Here is a 24561-nt window from a genome sequence, read left to right on the forward strand (position 1 = left end):
TTATTTCTTTACCATGGAAATTTGACAGAAAGTTTTGCTATTGGAAAAAATCTGTCCTTTTTGAGGGAGAAACATTTTTGCTGGCTTCTTTTGTCTGTTACAATTTCTACAGTTCCATAATGTCTAGGGTTTATGCATATCTATTATTTTCCTGTCTAGTGACAAAAACGGGCATTATTTTCTTTATTAGTGACAAAAGCTATTTTAAGAATTTTTTACATTTTTCTGCAATCATTATAAAACTATACAGCTAAATTTAGCTTCTGCAGCAACCCTACTGGACTGCACCTTATATGCATCTTCATTGATGGCCTCTTTGTCTAAATTCCAGACTGCAACAAGCTTTTGAGTAATTTTATTTAAATTCATTTTTTTGAACTGGCAGCATTGTGAAATACATTCTTATGTGTTCTATAAATGCAAACACTTCCTGCTTTTGTGTTGGGAAAACTTTACCCAGCTGCATTTCTGTTTTCACCAGCTGAAACATAAAAAGTGTTTTCAAAACTGCATGCTATAATTAGTGCAAATAGTGTACAGAAGTGGTAATATATAAGACATAGTCCAATGTGTAGAGAGAAAATCAAGGGTGGTTATGTTTAAACTATATAACATACTGGTGAAGCCTCATCTGGTATACGATGTGCAGAGTCTAGAGCAGAACTGAGAGGCATGAACTATAAGGCATGTTTAAAGGAGATGTACATTTTCTGTTCAAGCAAACACAGATTAAAGGGTGACAAAACTGAAGGGTTCAAAATTATGATAGGAATTGGCATATTGGATGATAGCTGTCATTTTAAAACAGGTTTAAAATGAACACAGAGACACAGACTGCTTGAAAGATTTATAACCTGACCCTATTTTTCAACATTTTTCCAAAATATATTATGTAACACTGAGGTACAATAGTTTCAACACCTGCCTTCTTGTGCCTATTATTGTCAGCAAAAAAGTAAAAGCAAAGTGAAGGATCTTAGCAACTCAGAAGTTACAACATCCTGTTGTAAAGTGTAATTCAGCAAAAAGTCATAGTTACTGGTTGCTAATGAGTGTTTTCCAATGCAAATAAGACCATGGCATTATTTTAGAATAATTTGCATAAAGGGATTTGTGTTGAAACAAAAAACAATATTAACTGCCTATAGTGAAACAGAATAGAACCTTCAAGAAAGAACAAGAGGCAAATTCTCTAAGAAAAGTTTTGAGTAGTTTAGCTACTTTCTGCTTTCTAACATTAACTTAAAGTGCAATATTTGTAGAAATAAAATTTCTATAGTAACATATCATCAGAATAAAGGGATTTATTTTAGTATGAGTTCTTCCCTTAAAAGCACCTTAATCTCTGGCTGTTTGCAGCTACAGATAGACTAATGTTCAATAGCAATTGTATAAACATTGGTGATAATGGATGTCCCTGTCTCATTGCTTATTCTGGAGAAAAATACAGGGTGGTCCAGATCTAATTATGCAGATCCAGATCGTCTAGATGACTTTGATTTATGTGGGGACGATTCCAGTTCGGCGCAAAGACGATTCTTCATGTCGTCAGTTCACACACTTATTGATGGTCCGGGATTTTTCAGGTGATTTTCTATGTAATAAACTTAATAAGTTAGAGCGTAATGAAAATTGCATAATTAGATCTGGACCACCATATAGTCCAGATATACAGTATATTATTTTTATGAACAGAAGATTCCAGGCTGGAGTATTATTCTGCAATCCATGCATATACATTTAAGTCCAAATGTATGAAGTATAGTAAAAATATCTTTATTCGGCTCCCCAGCCTGCCCTTAAAACTCAGGCTGGGAAAGTGAGTTCCTTGTACCTAATCTGAATGCACTTTGGAGGAGAGTTTTGTGAGTAGTGCTGTTTCTTTGATCTTTTTTTGCTAGAGTTTATTGGTTTATTCTGCTGCATTACAATTTGGGACTTTACATGTTTAGGATTGTTTTCTCTTATGGGGGGTCTAGTTATATATTTTGAGACATTCATAATAATAATAATAATAATAATAAGAAGAAGAAGAAGAAGAAGAAGAAGAAGAAGAAGAAGAAAAAATGTTATTTATATAATTACTTTCCCATGCTCAAAGCGCTTCACATAAATTCAGAAAGTACAACAGGGCATATACAGCATTGGATACAAATAAAATCTATATAAATACATAATAAAGATACATACTTGATATGCAAAGCATTACAATAGAAAATATGACACATTTAAGTTTATTTTTTGAGGCTAAAATCTTTTTTGAGATAGACTGTAGCTGTACTGTAACCCATTGAGGGTAAGGACTTTTTCAAGTAGGCAAAAGAGGCCTGTTTTGCCCAGTGAACACTTGTGAAGTATCTGAAGGCCTCACAGCTCTTTGCCATTTGTGAGACTTCATTTCATTACAAGGAGTATACATTACATTAAATAAGCATCAGATGTTTGATAATAAATTACTGTAACAAATCCAGGTTGATCCTGTGATATTATAGATGTGAACACTTTCTCTACTCTTTTTAGTATAACTTCACTCAGGATCTTGATACCATTGTTCAGTGGAAACTTAGTTCATAATACTTTTTCTTCTTACTTAGACATTTTATTGTTATACGGCATTGAATTACAACAGATGTAATGTCTATTTTGACAATGATAAGTAAAAAAAGACTAGTGTCAAAATGAAAACAGATCTCTACAACATGGTCTTAAAAATAAAAAATGTATATGTATTCACCCCTCTAATATGACACATCTAAAGCATCACAGTAATATTAAGAACTGAGGGCCAGTATCCTTGCTTTGTATGGACTATACAATTTTTTCCAAAGGCATTGGCTGGCTACGAGAAAGAAGGAGGTGTTGGGGCATGTCATTCACCCTGATCAGAGCTGCTTTGCACCAAATAGTTCCATATATGACAACATCTTTTTTATTAGGAATACATTTAAGTTCTACAAAGTGTTTGGATTACACGATGGTCTTATTTCCTTGGACCAGGAGAAGGCTTTTGATCGGGTGGAGCACCAGTACCTGTGGCGAGGACTAATGGAATTTGGTTTCCTGCCCTCCTTTGTTTCCATGGTACGGGTGCTCTATAGTGACATTCAGGGTGTACTGAAAATCAATGGTGGCCTGAGTGCTCTGTTTAAAGTGGATAGAGGAATTAGGCAGTGTTGCTCCTTGTCTGGCATGCTGTATATCCTGGCTATAGAACTCCTGCTCATCAAATCAAGGTGAGTAGTGGGTGGACTATCTGTCATCGAGTGTGCAGTGCTTTTGAAGATCTCAACATATGAAGATTATCTCATAGTAGTAGTTGCAAAGCAACAAGATGTGGTTGGGCTGGTATCTGTGCTGGATGAGTTCCAGAAGGAATCCTCAGCAAAAGTAAATTGGACCAAGAACTCTGTGATACTATTGGGAAACTTGATGGGTTCTTTACCTTTGTTGCCATCTGGATGGAAATGGAAAAGAGATGGTATTAAATACATAGCATTACATCTAGGAGGCATAAACAGTGACCATTAGAATTTGGAGATAGTTGCAGAAAATGTCAGAAGCAGGTTACAACACTCTAGATGGCTACTTCCCCAACTATCATAATGAGGGCAGATGCTAATCATAAAAAACCTTGTTGCATCTTCTTTCTGGCATAGGTTAGCATGCCTGCAGCCCCCACCTGACCTGATTACTGAAGTGCAACAGGAGTTGATTAGTTTTTATCAGAATGGAAAACATTGGCTGAATCAAAGCATTTTGCATTTGCTCAGGAATTACCAGAGTCTATGAAAAAAACTTGTAGATCCAGCCCACCTTAAAACCGTTCGCACTTCTCCGCCAGCGTCCTTTGTCCTGTAAATGTGCCGATAAAGACAATCTGAAAGCAGCTGGCTATTCCATCCCCCCACCGACTTAGAATGAGCATGAACTTCTCCCAGCTCATGCCTTGATTGATTATCTGGGAGTAAAGTGGAGTTTTAGAGTAGAAATAATAGATTGTTCCGTTTCTACAGTAATCTGTGTAAACGCATTGGTAAAACAGAAACGTTTTCATATTTTAGTAATAAATGATACAAAATGTAGGCATAAACTATAGAATGTGTGAAACATGAAGTCCATGAAGTCCAGATACAACAGCTGAGATTGACTGACTCAGAGGCAGAATGGGTTTTCGTACCTCAGAGACCTGAGTTCGATTCCCCGTTGGGGAAAAAGTGTTTTTTGTTTTTAACCTGAAACGGACAGAAAATTTATAAATTGGTATGCACTGTCAGTTAATGAGGTCATTATATTTTCATGTGGGATGCTCCTTTTAAAATAATTTTTAACAATTCAGACTGAAATTAACATGAACAAGTGTCCTTATAACTGTTATTTTTCAGATCCATAACACACAGACAGACAGAGCACTGCGTAATAGAGAGACAGACAGGCAGAGAAGTCACTAGATATATAAACAGGGAAGGCACATGTACTGAAAGAAAAACAAAAATCAACATGTGCGTTGATCCAGCTGCACTGAATAAGCTCACGTGCTCTAAACGATCTGACTCTAAGTAACAGTGCAAGTACAGACGCAAACCAAGTGTATGTGTGTACTGTATAATATTAACAAAAAGAGCAACTTACTACTGAAAACGGCAAACATAGGAGTGAGTGGGGATCGAACCGGGGACTCTTGATTACACTTGGTTTGCATCTGTACTTGCGCTGTGGATATTTGTAACAGAAAAAATACTTTCAGGCTACAAACTCTACAAAAACTGTTATATGGTCATATGGCTGTGTCCTGGAAGCCATTAGTGGTAACAAGTTGGTAACCTGAAATTGGACCTAGCACTTTTCCTAATGGACAGTGATTCCTTCCCCATTGGAAATGTTACAGTTTTACCAAAGTGTACCGAGAATCTGGCAATAGCTGAATTGTTGTGTAGAGGAAAGATCTTTAAATTTATATTGGACTTTAGATTTTCCAGTTGTCCCTAATATGGCAGTAAAGTCAACATCTCTGAGAAAACACCTGGTATTTTACAAATAAAACATTTGATTCAACCACAGCTACTCAGTTGGCTGAGTGCAGAGAAAGTGGCTGCTGCTTTAGGTCTGTGCTCTTTACGCACAGCAGAAAGGTTTTTGCAACAGATATTTTTAAATATGCCTTCAGCAGCTAAGGATTTATTGCAATACTATTTCAAAGGTGAAGATTACCCAGAGCCATTGTCTGTTTTTCTAAATTTGTTAATTTATGCCAGAGAGAACATGATGGGGCAAAACTGCAGGTTACTGAGAAAGACTAAACATCTTCCTTTTGACACTGCAGAAGGGAAGGAGCTATATAAAGTGTGTGACCAAGCTTGATACCAGTCCCAAGTAGATACCCTGATACACCCTGGAGTGATAAACTGGGAGGGGAAAAGTGTGTCGGCCCCATTTGGGACAGTCTATACAAGCCACCATTGAATAAGAGAACTGGTGATCTGCAATGGAGAATTGTACATGGGATTGTGGCAGTTAATTCTTTTTTGTCTTTAATTAACTCCAACATCTCGGAGATGTGTCCTTTTTGCAAATGTGAAAGAAAAAAATTATTAACTACTTGCAAGTTACTAAGGAATAAAAAAAAACTAACAAAGCTGTTTTTTTTAAAAACGGCAGGTTATTCATACAGGCATCTGTCATAAGACAAGGTGCAGTAAGCTGAACAAGGACAATTTCTTTTTATGGGATTTATTTGTTAGACACAGGAAAGATGACGTTTCCATCTTTAGAGCCCCTTTTACGATATACACAAAATAGAAATGGTTAGCACATTCACACTATGTAAGATGAAATACTGAGATAAACATATTGTGCTTATTGATAAGTAAGGGGAAGGGGGAGGGAGGAAAAATATAAAAAGCAGATTGAAACAGGGGAACTTTGCTCTTCCGCCTTGCAACATGGAATCCATGTACTCATCTGTGACTGAATAAAGACTGATTGACTGAATTATTCCTGTCTTCCTCTGGGGTTACATCCATAGTTTATTTGGCACCCTAACAGGGACAGCTGGGGGCTGCAGGCTCAGGGTCCAAGTCCAACTGAGGGATCCACAGAGGACCATCTAGGTAGTTATGACTGGTGAGACCAGCTCCAGGAAAGGTTAGGATTGGCTCATTTCCAGGCTGGGTTTCTTTAACACTAGAATTACCAGAGCCTATGAAAAAACTCGTAATTTCGTCCCACCTTAAATTGCTTCCTAAATCCCTTCACACCTCTCCGCCAGCGTCCTTTGTCCTCTAAATGTGCTGATAAAGAGAAGCTAGGAACAGCCGGCTATTCCATCCCCCCACAAATTTAGAATGTGCGCGAACTTCCCTTAGCTCATGCCTTGATTGAATATCTGGGAGTGAAGTGGAGTTTTAGAGTGGAAATAATAGATTGTTATTTGGAACATACGCATTTCACTATTTTTGAATAAAAGCGCAATTGTTGTGTTATATTTGAACCTTTTATGAAAATGTTTCTTTGCTATTTGGACTTCAGGCTTCATACATTATACAGTTTATGCCTACATTTTGTCATCTACTACTAGAATATAAGAAACGTTTCTGTTTTAACAGTGTGTTGACACAGATTACTGTAGAAACGGAACAGACATGAAATGCGTGTGTTCCAAATAACGATCTATTATTTCCACTCTAAAACTCCACTTCACTCCCAGATACTCAATCAAGGCATGAGCTGAGAGAAGTTCGCGCACGTTCTAAATCGGTGGGGGGATGGAATAGCCGGCTGCTCCTAGCTTCTCTTTATCAGCACATTTAGAGGACAAAGGACGCTGGCGGAGAGGTGTGAAGGGATTTAAGAAGCAATTTAAGGTGGGGCGGAATTACGAGTTTTTTCGTAGGCTCTGGTAATTCTAGTGTTAAGGAACAATTAAAAATAAGAAATTTTATAAGATGACCCACTATTTGCAAACTATTATAGAACAGTAGTGTGTAAAGAAAACAATTTGTAAAATTGCTAATGAGGAGTGTGTTTTTGCTTTTGTGAATTATTATGGGTTTTTTTTTGTGATTTAATTACTATGAAATGGGCAGCACGGTGGCGCAGTGGGTAGCGCTGCTGCCTCGCAGTTAGGAGACCCAGGTTCGCTTCCTGGGTCCTCCCTGCGTGGAGTTTGCATGTTCTCCCCGTGTCTGCGTGGGTTTCCTCCCACAGTCCAAAGACATGCAGTGCATTGGCGATTCTAAATTGTCCCTAGTGTGTGCTTGGTGTGTGGGTGTGTGTGCCCTGCGGTGGGCTAGCGCCCTGCCCGGGGTTTGTTTCCTGCCTTACACCCTGTGTTGGCTGGGATTGGCTCCAGCAGACCCCTGTGACCCTGTAGTTAGGATATAGCAGGTTGGATAAAGGATGGATTACTATGAAACCATGGCAGAGTACACAGTCATAGGCTACATAGGATGTTCTCTTTTTCTGATGTTTTGTTGCTTATTGTATTGATTGTTAGTGTTTAATAAAAGGTATATTTAAAAGTCAAAAACTCTTTTTCTTTCTTTGTTTCTTTCTCCAATTCTTCTCTATTCAATTATCCGAATACAGATAGCTATTTCTTAAATGCCTCCATTGGTGTCGTGACTCAATTGTGCACCATCCCAATTACTCCACCAACACCCCCCCCAAGCTGTATTTATTTATTTATCCACAAATGTATTAAAACAACCACCTTTTTCTGACCCGTGGACCTGCTGTACCATAGGAAGACACTCAATTATTTCGTACTAGTACAATATTTCCTCCCATGAAAAGGCACTTAGCTTTTCGATGGTGTATCTTAAAATTGAAATAATCTCTGAATGTTTATCTTTGGCTACTATTGTTAAACACTGAAGTAGTTAATATGTACATAGGAGAATCCTTGGACATTTGTGAACCTAACTGTACTTACTTTTAATGTTATGTTCAAGTTTGGGATTATCATTTGGTGGAAGACTTTTTCTTTGCAGCCCAAGTCATTACAGAATACTTTTTGCTCTTTTATTTTGATGTAGTTTTCAGTACCACATGAAATGGATCAGGAATACTGCATTAATCTTATTGAGTTAAATTGTCTTCTCTCCTTGCATTAATTTTTAAGTTATTTATCAAACAGAACAATTTGCATGTCATAACAGCGCTTTTCCTAAACTTAAAATGTTTCCAAGGAGTTTGAAAAAAAGAGCCTATCTGTAGCATATCAAAAGAGAGTTTTATTATACAAAACCTAAATTAACCATAAAGGGAAACATAAAGGCTCTACCATTCATTACATATTGACAGGGATCTTCTAGTCAGCTACAAGCTAACTGCCACACTGGACAATGGTCTCGTTATATGTTAAAAGCCTGCCATTCAAGAGAAAAAAAGAGATGACACAAAAGTATGCGATTCTTCTGACAATAATTTTTATTTTCTTCTTCCAAAATGGAAGCCCATACTTTGGCCTCTGGTTATGCTATCTTAACAAGCAGCACAATCACCAATCAATTAGTATCTATATTATCTTGTTTTATTATTAATTGATAAATATTCAGATTACCTTGTTTAATTCCTCATGGTTTAGCACTCGTGGCAATAACTTTCGGAACCTTTTTTCTTTGTATTTCTTAATGATAAAGTTATATCGCTGTTCTGGCAAGGCATCAAAATCCAACACTTCTTCTGGTGGTACATTTGCAGCCCAAAAGTTGTTTGCATGTTTATTACCTATTATCAAAAAAAGCTGTACCAAACAATCAAGTTAACAAACATTAGACCCAAATTTATTTACAGTGGTTAAAAACAGAAGACTTTGCATTATGATGTTTTCAAAGTTCTATGTTGTGGTATGTTGGGAAACTATCAACCACTAAGAATATCCACTCACAAATAACCTGCTCAAAAAGCCAGCTGTATTACAGGACTGGCCCTGCACTCAATGGAGTGAGTGAAAGAAAGCCAGGTAATGGCAAAATTAGATGCCATCATGACTAATGCCACTCTTGCCCTCCATGGCATTTTCAGTTATAAGTCAGTTATAATAGAGGCATTTGCACAGGTACACTATATATTAAATGTACCCTGCAAGATTATAGTTTTCTTTTTTTTGCATCATTATATACTGAAAAGTTGTATTACTTGAATGCCATCTCAAATCGTTTGTGGATCTTACCTCTATGAGTTCATTGCTCCAAACACTGGTGTCTAATTTTAGACAATGAATCTTAGATTTATTTGACCCCAGCAGCTTGTGCTGACCTAAAAAGAAGATTGCTCAGTTAGAAAAGTAAATGTGATATCTTGTTGCCCATACCAATAGGAATTTAAAACTATGAGGATCAATCCAGCAAAATCACTTTTAGCCTTTAATAATGCTACACTCACTATTTGGATTGAAAAAAAGCTTGAACTTACAGTGGATTCAGAAAGTATTCAGACTTTCCATGCACTTTATTGTACTGTACATTTACCTTTAAATGGATACTTTTGCAATTTTTGCCCATCAATCTACACTCAACTTACATTAACAAAGTGAAAACATATTCATAGAAAAATTTGCCAATTTAAAAATAAAAAAATAAAAGGTTTATGTATTCTATCTCTTGCTGTGGCACTCCAGATTGTGGTCAGGTGCATTCTGTGTGTTCTAGTCATCCTTGAAATGTGTCTAGAACATTACTGGAGTCCACCGAAGGCAAATTAAACTGAACGAACATAGTTTAGAAAGACACGTGCCTGCATAATTAAGGCCTCCGAATTTACACTGCATGTCAGGACAAAAACCAAACTATGAATTCCAAGAAACTCTCTGTAAACTTCTGCAATCAAATTGTGGTGAGGCAGAGGTCAGGGAAAGGGTATAAACCATTTCCAAATCTTTGAGTGCTCCCACAAGCACAGTGGTCTCAAAAATTGTGAAATGGAAGAACTTGGGGACCCCCAGGCTCTTCCTAGTTTGACCATTTGGCCAAACTAGGTAAATGATTAAGAAAGGCCTTGGTCAGGAAGTTGACCAAGAACCCAATGGTCATCTTGAAAGAGTTTCAGAAGTCTTCTGCTACAATGGGAGAGCCTATCAGAAGTACAACCTTTTTGGCAGCACTGACTGCAAAAATAAAATGATACTCTGGTCTGATGAGATGAATTGAACTCTTTGGGCATAACTTCAAGCATTAATAATGCCATCCCTAAGGCGAAGCATGGTGGTGGAATCATCATGCCATGGGGTTCTTCTCAGCAGTTGAGAGAATGGTCACAATTGAGCAAGATGAATAGAGCCAACTACTTAGAAGCCCTTAAATAAAATCTGCTGTTGAGTGCAAGCAACACTAGACTGGGGTCACATTTAAGCATGACAAGCATAAAGCCAAGAAAATGCTGGAGTGGCTTCAGGACAAGTCTCATACTGTCCTTGAATGGCTCAGCCAAAGCGTAGATTGAAAACCCATAGAACATCTGTGGAGAGACCAGAAGATGGCAGTTTATAGACACTTCCCATCACGTCTAATGTAGCTTGAGAAGATCTGCCAGGAAGAATGGGATAAACTGTCCAAACAAAGGTGTAAAGCTTGTAGTACTGCCAAAGGGGCTTCTACTGAGTACTGAATTAAAAGTCTGAATACCTACATGAATGAGAAATTCCAGTTTTTCATTTTTAATAAATAAGTAACATTTTCTGAAAACTTGTTTACTTTGTCATTAAGGGTTACTGAGTGTTGACTAATGTGCAAAAATGGCAAATTTATCCATTTATAATTAAATGTACAACACAATAAAATGTGTAGAAAATAAAAGGGTCTGAATAAATTCCTTTAGCATGGGAAAGGAGCTATGTAAATAAAACATATTATTATTATCATTATTATTATTATGCATCCACATTAGTAGTAATAGGTGTACTGAAATAAAGACATTAATAAAGCATTAATAACTAACAAAGGAATATTTAAAGATATCTGAAATAATAATTTTGCAGTCCCTAAGTTGAATGACCTGTTCCTGAGGTACCTGCTATGCTCCTGCTCTGAAAGCTCATCTTAGTTTGGTATTAATTGTGGGGGTATGATCAAGAACCTTAAGGTTGCTTGCAAAGACTAAGACTTGAAGGATATTTACTGGTAAAGGTAAGTGAAGTTGTTTCTCATTTCATTGAACTTTCCCTTGTTTTTAATTGTCATTTTCATATCATAAAAACAAACTGCAAAAAAGTTTTTTAGATGAGTGCCAATATGATTAAATAAGAAAATAATAAAGTGAATACTTATGCATTTCAAATAACATGATAAAAGTAGTAATGCTTACGACTGTCAATATCAATTCCACTGAACCGTTCATTTATTTTTGTGCAGAAATAAATCAGCTTGTGTCTTTGTAAGAAAACCGTTTTGGACATAACAATAAATGGACTTACTTAACAGTTCTTTTTTTGATTGTTTAAAAGAGTGCTGCTAGCTAGTACAGCAACATCATTACATTTAATCTGTAACAGCCAAACCCAGTTTTAATCCCTGCATAGATTTACAGGAAAAGTACAGCATGCAGACCTTTCCTGGGGACATATTTTGGCCCTGTTTGCCATTATATCTCTTTAGGAAACCTTACAGGCTAATTTTTGAAAATGGCTCTATTTCAAAACAGTTTCCAAATATCATATTTATATAAATTACTCAACTATGGGACGATTGGAGAGATATTGTTTTATCAACACAAGAAACAAAAAGGAAGAATGCAGAAGTGTGAAGCATGCACGATGTCAGTGGTGAAAAGCTTAAGGATTACTTAAGGATTGATAGGATTCACTGTATCTTATACTTAAATCAAACAACCTTCATTCATTCTAAAATTTAGACACAGTAATCCCTCGCTATATTGTGCTTCGGCTTTCACTTCTTCACTCTATCGCGGATTTTATATGTAAGCATATCTAAATATATAACGCAGATTTTTCGCTGCTTCACGGGTTTCTGCGGACAATGGGTATTTTTATTTCTGGCACATGCTTCCTCAGTTGGTTTGCCCAGTTGATTTCATACAAGGGACGCTATTGGCGGATGGCTGAGAAGCTACCCAATCAGAACATGTAGTTAAGTTCCTGTGTGCTGATTGGCTCACTGACGCAGCGCTGAATTCGATTGCGCTGTGTTAACCAGGAAATCTTGTCTCACTCATTCAGCATCAATGTGTTTTGCTGTGTAAAGAATTAACTTCTGTGCTCTTTTGTGTTTATCTTTGTTCATAGTCAAGTCCTTCGTTATGGCTCCAAAACGATCTGTCTATCATAATGGCTGTAACATATGTGATATAGGACACGCTCGATATCTTTAAAATAACATTTAGGTTTTACTGTATACTAGAAAAATACCCACGCTTTGCAGCGGAGAAGTAGTGTGTAAAGAAGTTATGAAAAAGAAAAGGAAACATTTTAAAAGTAACGTAACATGATTGTCAAAGTAACTGTTTTGTGTATTTGGCGGCAGTGTCATGAAATTGTTTTCGTCAAGCTGCATCAGAAAATGTACCACGACGTCTGACACACCTCCTTTTTAGTGTTTTCTCACAGCTTGGATTGCTGCTGTCATAATCAGTTTGAGTCTACATATATATCCATCCATCCATCCATTTTCTAACCCGCTGAATCCGAATATATATATATATATATATATATATATACACATACATATATATATATATACATACATACATAAACATATACACATACATATATATATATATACATACATACATAAACATATACACATACATATATATATATACACACACACACACACACACCTATCTACATTATATATACACACACATACATACATACATACATACACACACACACACAAATAATATATATGTGTGTATGTGTATGTATGTATTTTATGTATGCATGTGTGTGTGTGTATATGTATATATATATATATATATATATATATATATACACACATATACATATACATATACACACAGGTATATATATGTGTATATATATTGTGGCATGCAGCTGGGGGTGGAGCCCAGCCGGGACACCCAGGAGGACCGGAGGAGAGCTTGTACCTCCTCCAGACCGCGAGGGGGCGACTGCCCTGGTTGTATTGAGGGCCACGGGTAGAGGGCTTGGAAGCCTAAACCTGTAGGGGCCCGTGGCCACCGCCAGGCGGCACCCTGGTACCTGAACAACCCTGGAGCCCAGGACTTCTGCCACACCAGGAAGTGCTGGGGGGAAGAAGACAGGGGACACCCAGAGGGCTTCCGGGTGCGCAGCCGGCACTTCCGCCACACTCGGGAAGCAGCTGGAGCCCATCCGGGTTCCTATATAAGGGGCCGCCTCCCTTCATTCAGGGGCGGAAGTCAGGTGGAAGAAGGACGGAGCTGGAGAGAGGACTGGAGGCGGCCAGAAAGGCATCTGGACTGTGAGGCCTGAACATTGGGGGATCGGTGCTGGAGGCACTGGGACATGCACTGACTTTATTCTGTAAATATAATTAGTGTAAATAAACATGTGTTGGGTGAACAAACGATGTCCGTCTGTCTGTGTCCGGGCCATCTACCACAATATGTATGTGTTTATATGTGTGTGTATTGCTTTGGTCACTGAGTGCAAGGGTAAAAAAATAAAATGTAGTCTATAAGTTATTAAACAGTAAAACATTAACGTTTACGTAACGTTACGATACATTGAGCACTACTGGAGTGGTTTCGGGTAAACTACATTTTAAAGACGGTATAACACAACAGGTAAGTAGTACTAACAGCAGCTAAAATGTATATGGATCATCAAAGGCGCTACACGATGGCTGTGGTATAGAAATTACATTACCTATGTGAACGTCCAAATTTCTGCCTATGGTAATGTGCCTTACCGGCATTACCAGCAATTAAAGAAAATTGGTTTTATGTCCTCTGCAGTGTTAAGAGAGAAAGGCTTGGTTTGGGATAAAAGGAAAAAAGGTGTAAAGAAAGTAAACTTGCCTTTTTCTTTTATATAGTGTAGAGAGACGTCCTCGCTGACGATATGAGCGTCGCGGTGGGTCTCGTGTAGACTGGAGAGACGGCCCTGCCATTAACTGGCCGGGATGGCACTGTCAGTCCTCCACTCCTGTGCATGTCTTCATAATCTGACCTGATGACCTGATAATTGTATGCGTGCAAAAGAAAGTGCGAAGTGCCTTAATATTAGTTTGCTGCGGTCTACAAATGGGATTCCGTGTTTGCAGTTGTCTGGGCTATAGCTCATGGGAGTTTGTGTCAAACACCACCCTGACCATCTCATCTTCGTCTGAATATTTAGTGGCAGACTGTTTCTATTGGATTGCTGATGAGGGACGGCCTTATATGGGCAGGCACTCAATTACGTGGGAGGCGTGATGATGCGAGACGCAAGACGCATCTCCGCCTCCCACGGCCATCGAGCTGCAGTCTACTGTATTACAGTATATAGAAAAAAAAATAGGTTCCAGTTTTGACCATTACGCGCAGAATTTCGAAATGAAACCTGCCTAACTTTTGTAAGTAAGCTGTAAGGAATGAGACTGCCAAATTTCAGCCTTCCACCTACACGGGAAGTTGGAGAATTAGTGATGATTAGTGAGTGAGTGAGTCAGTCAGTGAGGGCTTTGCCTTTTACTAGTATAGATAAACAGTGCGTGTACATACATAATTTTAACGAATCTTACCTAATATCTAAGAGAATATAAAGGGTTTATGTTGAATAACTGTGTGGGAAATGTTTATAAGAGCTGTGGGAGAGTTTATAAGGGCTTAAAATATATAAAAATAACCATATGAACATATGGTTTTTACTTCGTGGATTTTCACCGATCGAGGAGGGATCACTGTAATGTGAATCATAGCAGAGCACAAAAATGGGAAGGATCACATGAAGCGTTACACCTCTGAAAGCAGCGTAAGGTGACAAATGAGCCTAATAGCTCTCTCCAAAATAGGATGAATAGTTAAAGTTGCTTCAGCTATACATTTAAGTATTCATTTTAACAATAAATAATACATAAATAAATGACAATTGCTTCTTTAAAAGATTATATTAATTAATTTATTATTCTTAGTTGTGCAAGTACTCTTGTCATCAAGCACCCTCAAGAGGTGATGGTTGCTGCAGAGCAATTGGACTAATGAGATGAAAAACAAGAAATACATTTTGGAGAGAGTGGTAAACAATGGGTGTCTCATAGACAGACTTCAAAATATCTACAGCTGTTTGCCCCTACCCAGAAGCCTATTCCCACTGTTAAACTCAGAAATATTTTCACCAGCACAGAAAACTCCTGCATTAAAGTAGGGGCAAGGAAGTCACTGCAGATATTATAAAAGAGATTTTAAAAATCAGTATACAATTAATGCTGATTTGAGGGGCAAAAGAACAGCTTTTAAATTTTTATTTATGTAAAGATATGAGATTGGAGTTTAATTTATCCTTTTCTGCACAGCTGCTTATAAAATAGAACAACATCACATACAAATAAATTAAGTTAAACAATAGATATCAGAAAAATTTGCAGAATAGTGCTATTATAAAGGAGATGTGCAAATGTATATAGCGTACACATAAGCATCCACACACATACATACATACATACAAACACACTCACAGTATTTTTTTTTTATTTTGATATATTTTATTAATTCCCACAGGAAAATTGTCATTTTGCATGTCCTTTGGAAATAAGAGAGCAGGGTCAGGCATTATACAGTGCCCCTGGAAAGTACCTTGCTCAAAGGACCCAATGTAGTTGGATCCCTTCTAGCAGTAATGTGATTTGAACTAGCAACCTTCCAGATACCAACACAGATCCTTAACCTCACAGCCACCACTTCACTCTCCAAAATATATTTAAAAACATACAGATATGTGAGAAACAATGGCTAAATTACTGGTTTGGTTAAAGGGCTATGGCTCTGGGAAATAAACTAATTAGGTGTCTATTAGTTGTAGTATATTTTTGGAACAATTGATGACCTGGGTTAGATGAGTGTGTGGTGATCCTTAAACATGGCTTATGTCACTAGATGCATACAGGTCTGAAACAGATGGAAGAGCACAGCCAAATATTTTTTCAGCAGACCTCAAAACATGCTGTGATTTATTTTTGAAGTGGACTGTTGCTGAATCAAGCCAGACAACAATGGAGAATGTGATTACACTTTCAATTATGGTTTTGTAAAACTGAACTAGGATAGGCTGGGAAATATTTTATTTCATTAATTGGTGTAAAAAGTACAACTGCTGCTAAGCCTTTTAAATAGCAGAAGTGGTGTTAATCTTCCAGATGAAACAGTCTGTAGTAGTTGTCTAAAGATTTGAAGACTTACAACACATGAAGAATCATTAATTTCTAGATGAAATTTGAAAATTCGCATTTAATCTAATGTGTATGTTATAAGAATACATAAAATATAAAACAAATGGATTTCTGTATATCACTCAGACTAATGGTAGAACTACTGCATCATGCATATGGACCCCAATTAACCTTGTAAATGAAAGGCAAACATAACCATTATCATGCCTTACAAAATACCTTTTAAAATATAAAAAGTGTGTATGATATGACTAGGTAAAAAATACAATATCACTTTCTGTGCTGGTATCTGCTGAAAATTTTCTTTTTTTATCCAACAACAACATTTATGTAGTTTATATTGCAAAATGCCTAGTAGACTAAAGCTCCCTTTCTCCATCCAAAAAATGTGCATCTTAGTCAGCATCAATATTATAAATGCTCCCCTTTAGTCATAACTAGTAATTGTCACTCAAGCCCACAGAATGCAGACAGCATATTAAAGAAGTGAGGTTGAAGTAAAGCTAATTTTGATGTCAAGGGATGTTTGCACTTGGGTCATATTTTAGATGTGATTTGAAAGCAAGCAGAGGAAGAAAGCTGATATTAAGTCAGAGAGCAATGCCATTTCAAAGAGTTTAGTCTTTATTACCTGCACACTTCTTACAAATGACAACACAGAGATTGATGGATGCCCATTCAGGGTCTGGGGCACGGCAATCTGCACAACTTCTATTGGATTCATTGAACCAAATCTTCTCAGCTACTTCATAATCTGAGAGCGTTTCTGTTATTGATTCCTGGACTGCTTCAATCCACTCCTGTTTCTCTTTTTCCGACTCCACTGTAAAGCTGTAACAATTGATTTTTTTTTTCTTTATTGATTTGATTTTGCAACCAATTAAGCACTATGTACAATCTGTTGTATACATTTAACATGGTGAACCTTACAAGTCTGCATGGTCTTCATATTAGCAAGTGCCAACTAATTTCTTTTTAAATTCACTAAAGTTGTTTTACTGTTCTCTCCAAACCAGCCTGTAAACCTTGAGCACAGAAATTAAGCATCAATCAGAAGCATAAACAGCCGTAAATCAGTTGCCAAAGCTGCTCCTTTGTCAGCAGTTGTGACAATCCTTCAGTCATTAGTCTGTGCTTGGCGTGCAATCAGACTACAACACATTTATTGCATTAACTTTAAAACAGATCTATGTGTTTCCATGGTGATCTGTTCAATCATTTGGGTTTCATATTGTCAGTAATAGTAAAATTTAAAAAATGAATAAAAGAGCTTATAGTTTGTTGTAGCACAAAAAAAAAAATTTTGCTAAAAATTTAGAATGAGCTTCATATTCTGAATAAGGCAGTGGTATACTTCTGCTTTTTAAAATTACTGCAAATATGCCTTAATTATCATGGTGGTGACATTCACTAGTAAACAGTTCATGATTTTTTCTTTATCTTTTGCATACCACTAGCTAGTAAACTGCAAACAGCAGTCTAAAAGGTACCTTCTTTTATAAATAATCCTTAAACATAACATACAAATTCACATTATTTAAACATTACTATTTTCTGTAGCATCAGTTTGGTAGTGTAGCCAATATTGTAAAATACTCGTAGAAAACAATATAGCAACAATACTGTAAGTATATATAACTTTTTAAATCAATTGCTGAAGACTTCATGAAGGCTGTACACAGCATGACTGGTTTGAAAAAATAAATTTATAAATAAACACATTCAGGACCTGTTATGCTTAACATGCTGTTTTCGCTTTTATGTATCCAAGAATGTTCCCAGGAGCAAAGACTAGGATTTGCATAAGGAAAAAAAAAACATTTCTGCAATATAATTTAACCGTTATGTCTATTAACTGTTAGCAGGATATTGATTATAGTTGTTAAAGGGCGAAGCACTACAAAAAGCACCTTAGATATTTCCCACATTCATTTCTTAGAATGGCAAATATATTTGTAAATCACTACAGCAGCAATGCCTAGAAGCAATGTTTGAAAGAAAAAAATGTTGCTGTAAATTGTCTTTCAGTCCTTTGTTTTCCCTGGCAGTGATACAGAATACGCTTATAGGTTAATGAAGAAAAGACATGTAGAACACTTGAGATGCATTTTGATACTACATTGAAAGATATATGTGCTCCAGTTCTAGCATAGGTTTATTCTGATATTGGAAAAAGGAGAGACAGGTAATCCCTTAGGCTAGTTACCAGGCATTAAAGCTATACTTTGGACAACTTAATTTTTTTCAAGGGTTTAATTGGGGGCAAAGGAAAATATATAAAGAAGGATAAATTATGACACATGAAAATTGTCTAATATAGGAAACAGGGCCTAGTAAAAGACAAGGTAGTCTGGTCTATAGTGAAGAAGAAATGTTATTCATTTTTCCATTTTTACAATGACTGCTTTATTCTAGCGAAGTGAATGATTTTGTGTAGCAACCCAGACACTAGGAGTCTGTCATTCATGGTTTATAAGGTAATCTGACTTGTTGCTTTTGTGATCTACTAATATGTTTATATTAACTACAAAATATGTGACTCTAAATACTTCATTGACTTACTTTACTGTATCATTTTTGGTCCTATTTTCAAATTTAAAAATAATATTTAAATATTCTATAATGGTACACTTGTTGTTCTTTTTACCTGCTACATCAAATCAATGGACAGCCTCTAACATACAGTATATACTGTATTACAAATGAAAGAGGCATTCAATGCATCTGTCTATATAGCAGTGCTAACTGGTAATGTACCTCAAATAACAATTTAGATTTTATAACTATATTCTGAATGATGATGATGGCCATTGCAGTGCAACGTTTTAACAAAACAAGCATATCTAAAGACAGTTAAATTTACCTGAACATTACCAAAGAAAAAATTATTACAAAAGAAGGAAATTTATCACTGGCAAGTTCAGATTGGTATGTAAAGACACATAAACATATGACTAAAAGAATAATGAAAAGTTTAAATATATGTGGGCAATGGGTATTTCTGCTTTAATCAATAAAGCACAGATACAAACACTCAACATTATGGGATCAGGGCTGCATTTCCTGAAAACAATCAATCTTAGTTAATAATGAACGAAATAATGAATAACATAGATAAAGAACAAGTGAGTTTTACAAGTGTTTCTCAAAGCCCTTCTCTGTTATCACTTTCCCTGAATTTGCAGAAGGTGTGGAAAATATCCTATATGGTCCCAGTACTAAAGAAAGGCCATTCCAGTGATCCCAAGGACTTTAGACTAGTTGATCTGGCTGGTCATAAAACAGCTATGACCTCTGGTTTCAGAACATCTGCATCCTCTGCAGTCTGCCTATTAAACATCTATATTTGTGGAAGATGTTGTTATCTACTGTACATGTTCCACTTTCATATACAGTAATTGTCAGTAACTGTCAATCCAATTTCACTGTATTGAAAATTTGCCTCTGAGATTTATAAATTACTACTTCCCAGGCAAGTACACAATAAATTGTTGTATATTGGTCTAGAAGTTAAATCAAAGTGCACAAGTGTCATTTAATTGAAATTAATTCAACAATGTAACTGTACTGTGCAGTATCTGTGACATCACCATTTATTCCATGGTGTTATTCTCCACAAGCCAATTCTAAGGCTTTTTGTTGTATGTACTAATAAAGTTAATTTTTTAGTCTAGCAGATAGTATACAGAATTGCACTATAATTTAACAAAAAAATGTAAGTAAAAAAAATGACATGAAACAAGGAAGCAGATAATCTCATTTGAGCCCATTTTTACACAGAGTGAAGTAGACGATCATATAATTGTGGGGTGTTTCAAAGTCAGGTCCTTAGAGGCCACCGTGCCCTCTTTATAGCTGTTAATGGAATTTGTTATTTATTTACATGATTTATTCTGCATCTCATTTTGCTACATTAATGAGGGAAGATCACCAGATTGTTTAATGGACATGAATGAGATTAATATTCCATATATCTGTTTTTTTATTTCCTATATTTTTCTATTAAAATTTTCATTAATTTAGTCTGTGGCCTCATTTATATGGCATTTGCTATAGGATTCCCAACAGCAATGCTAAATTTACAGTGTACTTATTACGGTAGTGAAAAGTACAATGCATTCTACTGCTATACTACTACTACTTTACTTACAGTGCATCCGGAAAGTATTCACAGTGCATCACTTTTTCCACATTTTGTTATGTTACAGCATTATTCCAAAATGGATAAAATTCATTTTTTTCCTCAGAATTCTACACACAACACCACATAATGACAACGTGAAAAAGTTGAATATATAAAGTGAAAGTTTACTTGAGGATTTTGCAAATTTATTAAAAATAAAAAAACTGAGAAATCACATGTACATAATTATTCACGACCTTTGCTCAATACTTTAGTTTGACAATTAGTTTGTAAGAGATGACAATGGGTAATGGCACTACCACAATTGCATAGGGCAAGGATAGGGGCTACAGAGAGTTTCTAAAGAACACAGACTCATACTGTAATATGCAGCATGAGAAGGCCTGAAGATCCCTGTGTGAAAACAGTACGTTTACAGTAGCAATGGTACTGCCATAGATATAATACGGTACTTAAATAGAAGCATTTCCTCGGTTGTTGGAAGGAAGGCAGCCTAACTGTGGCCACACTTCTCAAAGACAAAGAGTGAGACTAGTGTTATGATGAGCTCCTCTGTTAAAATTTTTAAGGGTTTTATTTTGTCTTCAAAAAGTACACATGTATTGTAAACTATGGTTCTATAGCTTAAGGAATGATTGCTAATGCTTGTTTTTTATTCTGAAATAAATTTAACTATGATAAAAAATTAACTGCATACTCCTTTGATGCGTTGATGGTTTTTCTTATGTGCATCACCATATTCTGATCCTATTTCTTTGAGGCAACATCAGCTCAACCATATTATTAAGACTTCAATCAATACTGTAGCATGGAAGATGGCTGGGTCACTTTCCTTTTGAATGCAACTAGGAATGCGAGGATGCCAGAGATTACTAGCCTGAGGTCCCTAAAGCAAAACTGAAGGTTTCCCTTGCCTAAAGCAGATCTTATATATGGGTATAGTATGAGAGTATGAGGGTATGAGAGTATGAGAATTTGTGGAAGAGTTTTAACAGACCTTTGGAAAAATGGCCTGGTTAGAGAAGTTATTTATGGATAGCCCTATTCTAACAGTTATTTTATCAATTTTTTCAATTGATATGTGGGCAGAAAATGAGTCTTTGACACTATACAAAAGTGAAAATGGTTGGCCATTTCAGATAATATTTTCAACTTTGATTAAAATTAAACAAAAATTAGTTTGAGTCTAATACATCTACAGGAGCACAAGCTATTGCATTTTATCATCTAGCAATATTCTGCAGTTTATGATTTAGTCATAGACTGAAAAATATAATAAATTATACTTACCAAAAGTTTCTAAATGGTGTGTTTATCTCAAAAGATTTACGTTCAAGATCTGTCACTGTAGCTATATTTAGGTTAATACATGTGATGCCAATTCCAGTAATGGAATCCTGCATTGAGAAAAAGACAAAAATGGTCTTTCAAAAGTAATCAGTTATTAACTTTATTACTTTTACAATCCAAGCCAGGTTTCTGCTTTAAGACAGCAATGCTGTGCCAGCCCAAATAATTCCATGTTAAGAACAATAATTTTAGTTAGCCAGTATCCAATAAACCACTGCTGTTTTGTTTTGCTTTAGACATGAAACAATATGTTAACTGTACCCACTTTTCCATATAGTTCTTTACTAAATGCTTTAGTATTAGACTTCAAAAAAATGTCATCCATTTATAAACCAGAACTTCTAAAAAAATATACAGCTGATTTCTTTTACATTTAAAAAATTACCCAAACACGGATTCATTAATTGCCTTTTCTTTCTTTGTTTTAAATTTTCTATAATTGGTGAAGTTCTGGGAAGTCACTACCTATCCTTACATCACTGGGTAAAGGAAAGGAAGCAACTCTGTAACTGGATGTTAGTTTAATATAAGATACACAAATGTATAAACATGTTTACTCATAACATTCAAATTAAGAAACTCCAAATTAACTAAATGTGCACCCATGGTATGTGTTAGGAACACAAACTACCAGGAATAACCCAAGGATTCAAATCCATGTATGATACCTGGACCTCAGTGGGAGCAATATACTGTATATTTAATAATAATAATAATAATAATACATTTTATTATATTTATGTATATAAATATATATATAATGAAAAGGCGCTATATAAGCGCCCAACCCGACACAGACTGAACACGGAGGCACACGTATAATAAATAAACTATTTATTTTTCTTCACCTTTGGGGCACGTCTTCCAAGTAATTCCCACAGGCACAACACAATCCCAAGCACAAATATCTATACTAATAAAAGGCAAAGCCCTCACTGACTCACACTGACTGACTCACTCACTCACTGACTCATCACTAATTCTCCAACTTCCCGTGTGGGTGGAAGGATGAAATTTGGCAGCCTCATTCCTTACAGCTTCCTTACAAAAGTTGGGCAGGTTTCATTTCAAAACTCTACGCGTAATGGTCATAACTGGAAGCTATTTTTCTCCATATACTGTAATAGAGTTGAGCTCGAAAGCCGTGGGGGGGCGGAGTTTTGTGTGACATCATCACACCTTCCACGTAATCACGTGAACTGACTGTCAACGCAGTACGTAGACAACAAGGAAGAGCTCCAAAAAGCGCTGAAGAAAACATGCATTATATAATTGAGAAGGCAGCGAAACAATAAGAAGCGAGCGAATGACATATACAACCATAATAATGAGTGCTGCTACATCGGAAAAAAAGCACGGTGTAAACCTAAAGTTTTAATTAAGTTCATAGACAGGCTGCCGCTGCCGTTTGTCATGCCCACGGGTAATGCGGGATACAAGTTTAATGAGAGGACGCAGGATATAAACGAGAGTTTTGATCACTTTGTAACTAAGTTAAAATTGCAGGTGAAGGGCTGTGCTTATGCAAATTCCGAGAGACTGTGTTTGTCGGGGATTGACAGTTAAGGCGGGTCGCCAGAAATATCTTTGGTAGGAATGGAAGTTGAATTTAGTCTTTAAATTTCAATGGTGAAGAAAAATTTATGCAATGATGACTAAATTTAACTATATAAAGTCAAAACTTGTATATATAAAGTCATTCCCGAATATATAAAGTCAAAACTTGATTATATAAAGTCACTGTTGGAATAAATAAAGTCAAAACTTGAATATATAAAGTCAGCGTCAGAATATATAAAGTCAAAACTTGTTTCTGAATATATAAAGTCAAATCTTGAATATATAAAGTCAGAGTTGGAATATATAAAGTAAGCGCTGGAATATATAAAGTCAAAACTTGAATATATAAAGTCAGCGTTGGAATATCCAAAGTCAGCGCTGGAATATCCATCCACTTCCCAACCCGTTGAATCTGACCACAGGGTCATGGGGGTCTACTGGAGCCAATCCCAGCCAACACTGGGCGCAAGGCAGGAACCAACCCTGGGCAGGGCACATGCATCATTTTCAAAACATTAACCGAACAGTGTTTTTTTAATTTATTTTTCTGAATACGTTTTTGTGAACTTAGTTCAGTTCAGAGTCGTTTTAATCAATATATTTTGACTTTGACTTTATATATTCAGGAATGAGTTTATATACTCCGATGTTGACCTTATATAATCAGGAATAACTTTATATATACCGACGCTGACTTTATATATTCAAGTTTTGACTTTATATATTCCGACAGTGACTTTATATATTCAAGTTTTGACTTTATATATTTGGGAATGACTTTATATATTCAAGTTTTGACTTTATATATTCTGACGCAGACTTTATATATGCAGAAAATCAATGTATTTGCCTGTTTGGCACCCCATACTATATGTGTGTGTGTATATATGTATATGCCAGCAACACTCATGACAATGACAAATCAATTACATTGTCAATCATGTTACGTTATTATTAAAATGTTTCCTTTTCTTTTTACTTCGCTGCGAAGAGCGGATCCATCCATCCATCCATTTCCTAACCCGCTGAATCCGAATACAGGGTCACGGGGGTCTGCTGGAGCCAATCCCAGCCAACACAGGGCACAAGGCAGGAACCAATCCTGGGCAGGGTGCCAACCCACCGCAGGACACACACAAACACACCAAGCACACACTAGGGCCAATTTAGAATCGCCAATCC

At 36.3% G+C, this 24561-nt stretch overlaps 1 protein-coding gene across 1 annotated transcript in view; it reads right to left on the bottom strand.

The window, feature by feature from the left end:
* zmp:0000000660 (arf-GAP with Rho-GAP domain, ANK repeat and PH domain-containing protein 2) overlaps positions 1-24561 on the bottom strand; it is a 446729-nt gene that overhangs the window by 210345 nt on the left and 211823 nt on the right. The window contains exons 10-13 of the mRNA XM_039751270.1: positions 21760-21866; positions 16957-17156; positions 9173-9258; positions 8561-8743 (exon numbers count right to left, since the gene is read on the bottom strand). Coding sequence (XP_039607204.1) covers positions 8561-8743; positions 9173-9258; positions 16957-17156; positions 21760-21866 — 576 coding nt within the window. The remainder of the gene's footprint in view (positions 1-8560; positions 8744-9172; positions 9259-16956; positions 17157-21759; positions 21867-24561) is intronic.

The sequence above is a fragment of the Polypterus senegalus genome, chromosome 4 (assembly GCF_016835505.1).
Source record: "Polypterus senegalus isolate Bchr_013 chromosome 4, ASM1683550v1, whole genome shotgun sequence".
Classification (NCBI taxonomy): Eukaryota; Metazoa; Chordata; class Cladistia; order Polypteriformes; family Polypteridae; genus Polypterus; species Polypterus senegalus.